Genomic DNA, 12,184 nt, shown 5'->3' with positions numbered 1-12,184 from the left:
AGAGCCTTTTCCCAATATCCAACCTAAACCTCCCCTGATGCCTTCAGGCCAATCCCTTGGGTCCTGTCACTGTCACCACAGAGCAGAGATCAGTGCCTGCCCCTCTGCTTCCCCTCCTGAGGGTGTTGAAGACCACAATGAGGTCTCCCCTCAGTCTCGTGTTCTTCAGACTGAAAAAAAACAAGTGACCTCAGGTGCCCTTGTACAGCTCCCCCATCAGTCCTTTAGCCATCTTCATAGCCCTAATTCCTATTAGTTTCTATCTCAACATAAAACATTTCTGTAACAATAAGAAGTAGACGGGGCTAAGGAGGGGTAATACAGAAATGGACAGTGGAATTTCTGTATGACCCCCACCATAAATTCAAATAATGTTCTGCCAATTAATTCATTTTTGGAGCTCGTTCAGTTTTAAACTCCAGTTTCACTATTACTTGGGACTTGTGACAGGAGCTTCCATGCAATGCACAATTCAGCATTCATGTGGCAAAAATCATCAAAATTACAAGTCACAGAACAACTGTGTAGCAGAGGAGCAGTATTTATGTAACCACAGTAATATAAGGCAATATTCTTTAGAGATCTTCCATTAGACCAGCTGTCACAGTAGAAGAGATGACATACACGTCCTTTTTCTGAAACAGATACAATAAGAAACTTCTGTGAAGTTTCATGAGCACCAAGATCCTAGAGAAAAAAATCTTCTACTGCTACACCTTTGCTATCATTCTGCCTCAATGAGCTCAAACACAGCTCAGCTCACGTCCCACAGCCTCTCACACTTCTGCCCATCACAAGTGTACACTCCAGTGCTTCTACTCACAGTGACTTTCCTGCAGAACAAAACACCCAAGATGACCTGACAAAATCCTTGCTGGCATTCACACTTCTGATGCTGCAAAGAGGACTATTTAGGTAGAAGTGGATTCAAATGGAAGAAAAAAAGGCAGGCAAAAGATGACTTAATGCACAGAAACAGATGTTCTGAAAGAGGGCAAGAAAGAGATCCTACTCTCCTAAGAATGCCAACAATATATACCACCAGATGAGCAGAATTCTGTCCAGTGCTATTCTGTCAAGTGCTATTCAGGTTTCCCAGCAGGTACTCACTGCCCTTCACCTACTTCAACACAAAGCACACACCATCTTTTCTAAGGAAAAGCAGAACCTCCTTAGCACAGGCAGGCTAGTTAGGAGACAGTCTGAGCCTCTTGTGGCAGGGGCTGCCTAAGCAGAGCCAGAGGTCCCCTAAAGCTCCCACCAACCTTCCAAGCTATGCTTACTGCATGAACCAGGCATCTCCAAGAAATGCCACAGCAGAACAAGACAGAAGCAAGCAATGCTTGCTCCCCTTTGCACATCTTTAAAGATGGTCCAAACCCAGCCTGACTTACCCAGACACATCACTGCCTCTGAAGAAGTACTGAAGATCTGTCTGAAACATGGTAAATGTACCAAGAGGGAATTTTATATCAAATTACAAGAGAAGGGTACATGAAATTGCCTGTGAGGAACTTAGAGATCCTGCAAAGACACAAACAATCATCAGACCGTTTCCTGTGATCATCTGGTGCCATACATCCAGGACAACATAGAGGTCTTACAGATAGAGCATTAATTATCCCAAGTTAAAAATCTCCTTGGATCATGTATTGAAAACAATTGTCACTTCACGAGCCTTTCAAGTTTCTAATGCATACGAAAACAGCAATTGCTGGGGAGGTGCAGAAGGAAGTGGTGGTGTTAACTAGTGCCAAGAAGCATTCAAATAACTCCGAAGGTCGAAGTTCTTCATTCACTCAAGCAAACAAAACAGTCAAAACCAGGGCAGACAGGGCTGTCCCTTCTTGTGTCAGCCACAGCCAACACACATCTGCTGTTTTGTATCAGAAACTGGGTTCTGAGCTCACTCAGGAGCCAACCTGAGCTGCAGAGTTTTAATTCCAAGAAACATCTGTGTACTCATGAGAGTCACCTGACCAAAGCCCCGCTTTGGACTGCAATCAAGATCCCACAGCAACAAGGCAACCCTGACACTGGAGGATTAGGGCTGAGCCCTGCCTGCCACTCGTGTGAAAGCAGAACTCATGCTGGACTTGGGCCAAACCCACATATGCAAAGCGTGTTCTCACCCCAACGCACCAATACCAGAAGCGCAACCAAAAAAAGAAAATAAGCAGAAAGCCAGCACATTGTTTTGATTACAAATGGTAAGGGGAATAATTTCTTATTCTGGGGTAGGAATTGTTAAAGCAAGGAAAGGACCCACCTTACAAGTTTGAGTACAGCAGTGCCCCATGCACTGCCCTGCATCCACTTGTAGGTTACTACCCTTGCCCAGATACGCAAAGAGGTTTAAGTGTCTCTACAGCATCAGACAGGGTGAAAAAATCTCTCTATATACATACAGACTAAAAGCTGACAGCTCACATCAAGAGGGAGATCAGTGAAAAATACTTCAAACTACCTTTAACAGCTACTTTCTAAGTAGCTTTGGCCTATCTCTGTTGATCCTTAGAGGCTCATAAGGCAAAGTCCAGAATAGGCACACGCCCTGCGGCCTCTGGTCTTAAGCAGGAACAAGGGTACCATGTGAAGTCTCATTTGTTCTTCAGCTATTTTGGAAGAACATCCCCACCCAGTAACTCTATTCACAGTACTGCAGCTTCCCCCTCAACCCGCCCTTTCAGACTTTAAAGGCAGAAACCAGCAACAACTCAGATGCCACAGCATACCCTGCAGCCACATGCATCACACTTCAGTCCTTGTTTTAAACTCTGCAGGAGTCTACAATTAGATATTCCGTTTACCTGCCAGTGGTGAGCAGAAAACTTTGCTTAGAAAACCAGGGTATTTCAAGATTCAACTGCAGAGCTTTGAAAAATCGTCAGTTTTTTACCAATGCTGTTTTGTGGTGATAACTGCCCCAGCACCACCATCTCATGCAGACATACCTTTAACTAATTCTTCCATTTTAAACAAGCTATTCTCCCACTTCCCTTTCTCTGTGGAACGCATGCCCTGCTCCAGTTATCTCTCCTCACCTTCCTTCTCCCGCTTCTAATTCAAAGCAACAGCCATACTTCTGTGCCCAGTGACCTCAGGGTATACATGCTATTTTCTCAACTTTTTTTTTAATAGATAAACCTACAGACCTAGGGATGTCAGCAGCTTTGCAGCTATTGACAGGTGCCTATCAATAGAGTTGCCAGCACAGGGCTCAGTCAATAGCTTTAGTGACCATTCAACCCCGCTTGGTGATAAGACAGGGAAGACCCAGACTTGTGTTACTTCCCACTTCCAAACACTGAGTGATTTTGTCTCGAATAAGCTGTCATGTTCTTTATTTTCTCACTAATGAGGCCACCTCCAAGCACTTAGGCTCTACTTGGCAAAAGGTACAACATGCCTTGTCTAGAACCAAGAGCTGAGATCAAACAGGAACAAGGCTGATGCGATACACTTCTTACTCCACATTAACTTAAACCTCTGTATAAACTGGATGGGAACTAGAACACTGCACATACACCATAAAGTCTCTTTACACAGACAAACACCATTCACTGACATCACCTCCCCAACACACAGTATGTTGCTGGGCTTCTAAAGAACATAACATCTCTTTTGGGGAAAGGTGGATGTTATCTGGGTAAATATTCCAGGTGGTGCTGTGAAAGCACAAAATAGTCTGTGGCAAAGGCAAAAGGCAAAGGAAGATACTTCGCCTCTCCCACTCTCTAGGAAGAGGATTAGAGTGCAGACAGAAAGACTAACACCTTGCTGCTTATTCTAACAGTTTCCATTAACAAATAATTGCCTATTTTCACCTCAGTATTACTAGCAGCATTCAAGCACAAATACATGTACTGATTAGACATGCACTTTTGAGGGGGAAAATGGGCATTGAGACTTAAATTACCACGCATAAACCAAGCAAATTCTGAATTTTTGCTCAAAATGAATATGTTTGGTACCCTGAAAATCTAGGAAGCATCCTCCATCAGTTCAGCATCTGTTTCATATTTAGAAGCTATTCTTTGCAATTGCAGGGGTCACACTGCTTTTAAAGCAGCCTCTGCCAATTCTCTTTCGCGGGGCAGATTTAATAGCGAATTCCACTGCCACAGGATTCACTGTGTAATAATGAAGGGTAGCGTGTCAATAGATGAAACTGCACACATCAATAAGGAGCTGGCAGAGGTCCCCGCGGATGCCTCTCTTGCAACAATCATTCCAATGCGTGTAGGAGAACAATGCGTTACAGCCCGCTCAAAGATTCCCCACAGCCACACTGCATCAAAGGCCGACTGAAACGCCACACTAAATCTCTGCTCTCGGAGCCAGCAGTGCAACATGCACGGAAACAAAGTCCTTTACATTGGCAATTATTCTTTTTAAGACTGGCAAACCTAAGCAGAGCCAGCTTTTTGTTGGAACTGGACTCTTGCTAACCAACACGACCCCCAGCAATGGTTCCACCAAACTCTTTTCAGAGGCTACTGATATGGCAAGGAGAGAGCGACTCAAAGAGCATGAGAACACACAAATTGCAGTCACAAAGCAAGCACTGAGCAGCACAGCTAAACCATGTCTTTAAGAAAGGCAGAAAGGCAAGTCCAGACTAATCAAGCCTGTTAAACAGAAAGAGTGGAATAAGAGCAGCTTCAGCAGCAGGAGTTGTTTTACAGCCAGTGTGAAGTAAAGAATGGTGATGGATATCTGGGAAGAAAGCCTGAGAGAAGAACTGAAGCCAGAGAACAAAAGTTAAAAGCAACACAAAGTTTACATTGATTTTTTTTTTTTCAAGCTACACATAAGAAAGATATATATACGTTGTGTGCTACAAGCAGCAGACTCTCACAGCAGCTCTGATCAGTGATCCACACAGAGCAGTACATCAATCCAGCACTGGCCAATTTGGCAAAAGTAGAGAATAAAAGAACAGAAGTAGGGGGCAGGGGAGTGGGGGGGGAAGGCCTTCACACACATTTACAGAAGTCTGAAACTGGAATAAAAAGGAGGGCTCCATTTCTCCACCCCTAACTGCAGTTGTAATCCTTTGACACCTTACAAGCAATGACAGAATGCTTTCTCTAGGGACCTGAGACTAATTCCCTATTAAGCTTTTACAAACTGATGCTTTTCCAAGTCTATAATGTGGCCAAATTTGGACATTTTCCTAAGAACAGCAAAAGCCACATTCTTGATGTAGAGTTAACACTCTAGCCAAATTTCCAGTTCTTGTTCTAAACCATGGCAGGGTTGTGCTAGAACTTCCAAACTTGGCAGCTGACATTATTATTGGTTCAAGAGTGACAAGGAAGAAACAGCTAGAACCTGCAACAATCAAAAAGGAAAAAAATAACTCACCCAGCTGCCTTCCTAAGTGTGACTATTGGAAATACTGGAGCATTTTAAGGAAAGAGGGAGCAAGGGAAGCAGTGTTTCCTGGGGGGGAAAAAAAGTCAACCTGTGGCAGACATCCAGCCCAGAAAATTTCAGCATGAATGCCTGAAGTCCTGCAGAATAATAAACAATTTAAGAGATGGCACTCATAACAAACAGTAACAAGCAGATATACTACAGGCATTGCTGCCAGCCCTGCTTATTGGCAGCTGTGACAGATTGCCTGGGAGCTCCAGTCTTTAATTAGTTCTCATTCCTGAAGTTCACAAGTCAATTAATTCTAAAAACCACCCTCAGATTCTTTTTTAAAGAAAATCCTGTTCAGGATTCTCTGCCTTTCTTACCTTTTCTTCTCACAGCTCAGCTAACAGTTCAGATCCTTTAGAGCATCCATGCAAATTCCATCTGGCCGTGGAGATTATCACTAGTCAAATACTTCAGCTTGCTTCAGCAATTCTTCATATTTCTGCAGCAGTATTTTGCCTCTGCTGCACACAACAGATACTGTTCCCCAGGCTGCTTCTTCAGCTCCTCTTTCCCCACAACTTGCCTCCTGCAGGGTAATGAACAGGAGCACCAAGTGCGATACTCCAGTGCCAGTTTCAAGCAGTCCCCATGGCAGTCACATCAACTCAAATCTCCAAGCATTACTACATTGCTTTATAACTTTTTCAAGACTCAACAAAGGCATTTAGCAACACCAGTTCTACCTTCTACCTAACTCACTTTAAACTTGGTCAGAATGATTACAGTTTCCAAAGATGATTACAGTTTCCACTGGAAACCCAGCTTTGAAACCACTTCCAACTCTGGAAGGAATGAGGAAAAAAATCAAAACCAAAAAACCCATCCTTTTTTTCTGTCTCAGACTTCATTAAGAAGAAATCAGTTATGCTTTACAATTATGAAATCTTACATGTATATGAATAAGACAGCTTCTGATATGAAACTCAAAAAACCTAAGAAACTTTAAGTTCTTTAATTTCTGTCTTCCTTCTTATCCTATCTCATATATGCTGATCATCTGGAAAGACATTATTCAAGACTTTTGGTACCTTAGCAGCTACCTGTCAGTTTATTCAAAAGCAGTTTGGCCTGAAACTGATTTTACACCTTCGCCCTTTGCAAAACACAAGATGTATTAAAAGTTTCTCATTATTTTTAAAGACCCTTCTCAGTAGATATTTGAGTCTTGAAAGGCAACTGAAATTTGAGGCTTTCTAGAGAATCAACTGACAAAAAAAAAAAAGGAAAAATTGAAAACCATTGAGAAGCTAGTGTCTCACTGTGAGCTCATTTCTTCTTTAGAAAAGGAAATTCTAACAACTTCAAACCTGCTTATGACACAGTCTCTCCCTGCCTTGTTCAATCCAGTTTTGAGGTACCTTGTGCAGGTTAAGAACTGGGGTCATGCTGGAAACTGATTATTATTCCTAGACAGAAATGGAAACATCGGTATGCCCAGACAATTTCACCTCACAGGTCTCTATAAAACTTTTAAGTCTATAAGACTTTATCACTTACTATCACAGATCAGAGAAAGTAGAACAAATATCAGAAGCCTGGTAACATCTCCAATAAAAGTCAAAAACAAAGTATTAAACAGATATTTTATTTGCATTACAATATACACACTGACTCTATAGTCCGTCTAATATCTTTCTTTTGAAAGTACTAGAGACTTTTATAGACACTGACATAACCACTACTTTGACCTAGCTCCTTGTCTTCCTCAAGTTCTTTCCAACTTAACTTTCAGTCGACTTCTATACATAATCTGAAAGAATTCACATTTTCAGACAATGTGTCTCCTTTCCCTTCCTTCTAAAACACAGAACTTCACACACCATAAAATATATCAATGAAAGGCATCTAAAACCAGACAACTGAAATGCTCACTTTCTAAAAATACCTTATTCAGATATGTACCCATTTCCCTTCTAAAAAAAACCATACATTTCTGTTTTGCAGGTTAGTGTTTGACAAGGATTATGGAGATGGGGGGAAAAAAAAAAAACCAACCCACCAGAAGAAGAAACAAACACACAGAAACAAATCAACCCATGAATACATTAGATGTGAAAGCTGAAATCTCAAATGTCCCTGAATGTTTGTTTATATAACTAGACGGATGGATATATACCATTTCTTAAGCACATTCCCCTCTAATCAAGCATGTGGCTGCATTTTTATATGACCCCTACTGCTTACTTCAAATCTTGTTCAGGCAGGTTTATACCTCAGTTCAGGGATTAGAGCCAAATACAACAGAGGCTACCTAAAGAGAGCAAGCTGTTGCTACGCTGAAATGTAGCCATCAAGAAACCTGGGGAACAAGGTCAAAGAATTTTGGAAAAAGCACCTTGACTCCCTAAAAAGCAGCCCCAGACAGGCACTACAAACATGTAAGAGAGCCAGAGAAGGTGACTAAGGTATCATCTGCCAACCCTAAAGAACACAGGATGTAAAGGAACAAACACTCACTACACTGCTCACCCCTCGATTCCCACATGTTCCCGCAGCCTACACAGCAAGAAAATACATCAGCATGATAAAGCCACAGGGAAAGAGCTTCCTCCTCAGCAACACCACCTGCCCTTCAGTGCCTCACCAACCCAGTTCCAACACTCACTATGTGCTTCTAGTGCATTAGCAGTCTGCAATTCCCTTTTGGAAGCCTTTTTAGCAACTTCCTAAGTCACAAGAGATAGGCAGGTCTAGCTGTAAGCTTTCTCTGAGTACCAGTGAGGATCTGAGTCTGCCTCCTTCCAAGAACAGGCAGGCAAAAGGCAGCAGGGCCAGCCCTGGGCTCACCCACAGGTGAGCAGGCACCAGAAGGGAAGAGGGAGCAGATTCCACTCTAACATACCTTGAACCCTCCGTAGGCAATCGTCCTTTCATTGCCTCCCTGCCCTAAACCTTGAGGCTCTCCCTTTCTTTAATGCTCCCACTTCAGCTGCAAATGCAGGAAAAGATTAAAGCACGCTTTTCCTTGAAGTGCATGATCACAATAACTTACACTAATTACCAAAAGCCTTCTATTGCAGAGCTTGAATTAAACCTTGATTCAAATGACTAATTATTGTAGCTTCTGAGGAAAAGAAACAAAAAATAATTTCAGACACGAGATGCAGGAAACAACTCCATCCATCTAAACACACAGCTCCTGGGGTTCTGGCATGCTGGAACTGACTTTCATCATAGCGGACAGAGAGCGCCACAGAGGTCTAAAAGGTGAGTAAGAAAAAGGCCATCTCTGGGAAACCCATTATCAGTGGTTTTCCCCCAGGAGCTACTGAGTACATGCTCTCCTCATGCCCCATAGCATTTAAACAAAAACCTTTCTTTTTTCAGATCCACTGAAATTATTACCTTGGACCTCAAACAAGAACCAGGGAAAAAAAATCCAGGAGGTGGAATGCTTATTGTTTACTTTACTGTCTGAGCCCTGGTAACAATCAGATACTTGTTTTGGGTTTTGGCCATCTTGTCCTAGGAGAGATGTTTTGGTTTCCAGAGCATTTCACAGGTTGATTAGGTAGATTGGCTGCAGACTCAAATCACACATGAAACAGACAGAGCAAAAACGCTCTTATAGTGCCCTCCTTTCTCAGGATCTAACCACACCAAAAGAGGGAAGAAAAGATAGACTAGATGAAGCCTTAGTATCAGGATCCCACAATCTCCTTACCAAACAGATTATAACTGTACTGGATCAAAAAGAAAGGATGATAAAACATTCTCATTTGTCACAGCCAAATACTTCAGCCATTTGCATCTTTTGCTGGATTATTTTGTAAATATCTGAAGAAAACAGTCAAGCCTAAGTACTCACAAGGGATAAACTTGTGTATGCTTCAGCTCCTTCCCTCCACCTCCCTTACACAAGAATTCCTCAATACTTGCAGCAAAAGCTCCAAGCCATCTCTCCATTAAAGAGCTGCCAGAAATGGTTCACACAAGTGTACTTCTCCCATCCAGAATGAGAAAATGACTACTTTCCAAACCTCTTAACCTTTGGAATATTTCATAGAAGTGACCAAGTAATGGTATCAAAAGATAGGCACTCTACAACACACACTACAAATAAGACTACAGTTCAGAGATTTTTCTGCACACAAAAGACTTTCAGTTTTAAAAGCACCATTCTAATTACCAAAAAGAAATCCCCAGGAGAAAGCTCAGAACATCTAGACAAACCAGATCATGAACAATGGCCACATATCTCTGCATGCACACTTTAAGTTCTTCAAATTATTTCGTCTTGATTTAAGAAGGAAACAACTTTCCTGTTGTGCGTCATCCTTAACAGTTTTTACTTTTTGCTGCATGACCTTGAGCATCTCAGAGTCTTGATTTTCCGCTTGTCCTATTAAACCATCCTCTTGAAAAATCTTATTCCCTTTCTGTTCCTAAACAAAAATACTGAAGGTGAACTCTCCAGCTCATGACTGTTTCCCTGGCTGGCAGCATGCCTATATTGTAAAGATAAACGAGATGACTAACGTCAGCTGCAAGTAAGAGAAAGCACAGTGGACATTTTTGTCTGGTAGGATCTTGTAGACAGAACACCCTCTGCCCCAACAGCCTGCAAGCAGCCTCAGGAAAAAGACTGGGACAAGACCAGGTTTAGGAAGCTGACTTTTCAACTGCAACTCTCAGCTCTGCAGACCTGGCTATGAAGCATTCAACACCCAAACTATGAGGAAAGTGCCCTGTCAGACTTAAGGAAAAAAAAAGTCACAGCACAGTCAAACGTACAAGCACAAACTAAATCAGCGAATAGAGTTTTGTTTAAAGGAGAGTGTTGGCAATGTGAGGCTGGGGCACTGTTTAGTTACTCCTTTCTCCTGAAATCTGGAAAAGGCTCCCACTTACTACCTGCAATTAATCAAGTGTTCTGAATCATGAACTACATAGAGTAACCTGTGGGACATGCTTGCTCACCAGCACCTCATGTCCTTCTGGCTGCCCAGAGCCGACACAAAGTCATGCAAACCCTACTAGACAGAGCCATCTAACCCCAACGGTCTTCTGGTTCTCTACTTTTACATTCACTGTTACTTCTGTAACAGGGTTAGCAAAAATGCTACAAGTACAACCTTGGGGGGAAAACAAGGGAAAAAAAGAAAAAAGAGGAAGAAAAAACCCCACGACAACCCACCACCCACCCTTTTGTGTAGAGCTTGCTTGTCTTTATTCCTGCACGCTGCCTGGCTGGCACTGACACCAGGAAGGAACAATGCCACATGTCACGCTAACGACAGCTACACAATTACCTGAACACGGCGTAAACCATCACCTACACAATTACACGCTATCTCCTAGCGGGAGAACTTCCCGGCAGAGGCAGCAAACCCCGGGAGCCCGGCAGGAGGGCTCAGGGGAAGCGCAGCTTTCCCCGCACCTCGTGTGCCCGGAGAACCCGAGCAGGGTGCGGGCCCCAGGGGACTGGCAGAAGGAGGGTCCCCACCTCAGCGAGCGGCTTCACCTCCGCCAGGTGAGGTCTCGGAGCGAAAGAGCGCTCACAGCTGACCGCGAACACAGCCCCGCACCGGCTCCTTTACTACGGCTCCACCGCCACGTTCCGCGGCCGGGGCGCCGCGGGACCCCGGAGCCTGCGGGAGCCCCTCTCGGCGGGGAGCCCCCGGGCAGCACCCCGCGACCCACCCCCGCTCCGGGGAGGCCCCCTAAAGTTTCGGGGAAATGCCCGGCAGCGATACCCTGGAGGGAGCAGCGGGGACCGGGGGATCTGGGCCGGCCGATTCTGCCCGCTCCAGGGGCCAGCACAGCCCGGCGGGCAGGCGGCACAGCCCGGCCCCGCCGCGGGCAGCGCCCGGGCGGGCTCCGCCGCGCCCCGGGCGGGCACGGCCCGGCGGGCGGCTCCCTCCCGGCCCCGCCGCGCTACCTGCGGACAAGGTGGCTGAGCACCCCCGGCCACCCTCCCCGCCGCCCCCGGCCGCGCACCCCCGGCTCACCGAGCAGCAGCAGGACGAGGAGGAGGAGAGGCAGGCAGGACGCCCTCTCCCTGCGGTGCCCCATGCTGGCAGGGCTGCGCGGCGCCTCTCCCTAGGCGAGCGGGACCGCGGGCGCGCAGGCTGGGCTGGCCCGGGGGGACCGGCGGCGGCAGCGCTCCTCGGCCGACCACTCGCTGCCCTGCGAGCGCACGGAGCCGCCCGCCCGCCCCGACCGGCCGCGCCGCGCGGCGCAGCCAACCACAGAGACAAACTTTCCCAGCGCCCGCCCCCGCCCGCAGGTAGCGGGGGCGGCGCGGGGTCCGGCCCGGCCCGGCCCCTTCCCCTCAGGCGGGAGAGGGAGGGAGGAGAGCGGGGCCGAGGGGGAGCGCCTCACCGAGAAGGGCCCAGCGGAGGGCAGCGCTGCCCTCGCCGCCTCCCTCCCTTCTTCCCTCCCGGGGCCGCCGCCGCCGCCGCCGCGCACACGTGGCTTGGGAAAGCCCCGGTGCGGGGAGGGCGGGCTGGGAGTGTCCCCTGGAGCCCCGGCAGCCCCAAACAGCGTCCCAGCGTGGGGCCTGGACGCTGTTTGGCCGCTCGTTCCTGCCCCGGCTGCGGCCGTCCGGCCTCACGGGGTGGGGTCCCCCCCGTGTCCGCGGCCGCGGCTCGGCTGTGCCCCCGTCCTCACATGCCGCGCACGGAGCCATCGCACACGTGTGGAGTCACTGCTGGCCCTGTCCCCATCACAGCCCCAACCGGGGGCTCCTGCTGCGCTGCCCCAGCATAGGGGCACTCGTGCCCCCTTCCGTGCATGTGTGCCCTCAAAA

General features: G+C 46.5%; 1 protein-coding gene across 2 annotated transcripts in view; it reads right to left on the bottom strand.

Moving 5' to 3' along the window:
- PTGFRN (prostaglandin F2 receptor inhibitor) overlaps positions 1-11,527 on the bottom strand; it is a 65,630-nt gene extending 54,103 nt beyond the window's left edge. The window contains exon 1 of one of the 2 annotated variants that reach the window (XM_050973257.1): positions 11,385-11,527. In XM_050973257.1, the coding sequence (XP_050829214.1) occupies positions 11,385-11,448 (64 nt within the window). In that variant the 5' untranslated portion in view covers positions 11,449-11,527. Of the gene's footprint in view, positions 1-5,750; positions 5,771-11,384 lie in introns of those variants that run through there. The other variant, XM_050973260.1, reaches the window with a different exon arrangement.
- Between the last annotated feature and the right edge of the window lie 657 nt (positions 11,528-12,184).

Source organism: Serinus canaria, chromosome 1, assembly GCF_022539315.1.
Source record: "Serinus canaria isolate serCan28SL12 chromosome 1, serCan2020, whole genome shotgun sequence".
Classification (NCBI taxonomy): Eukaryota; Metazoa; Chordata; class Aves; order Passeriformes; family Fringillidae; genus Serinus; species Serinus canaria.
This window is presented reverse-complemented; position numbering and strand designations above follow the sequence as displayed.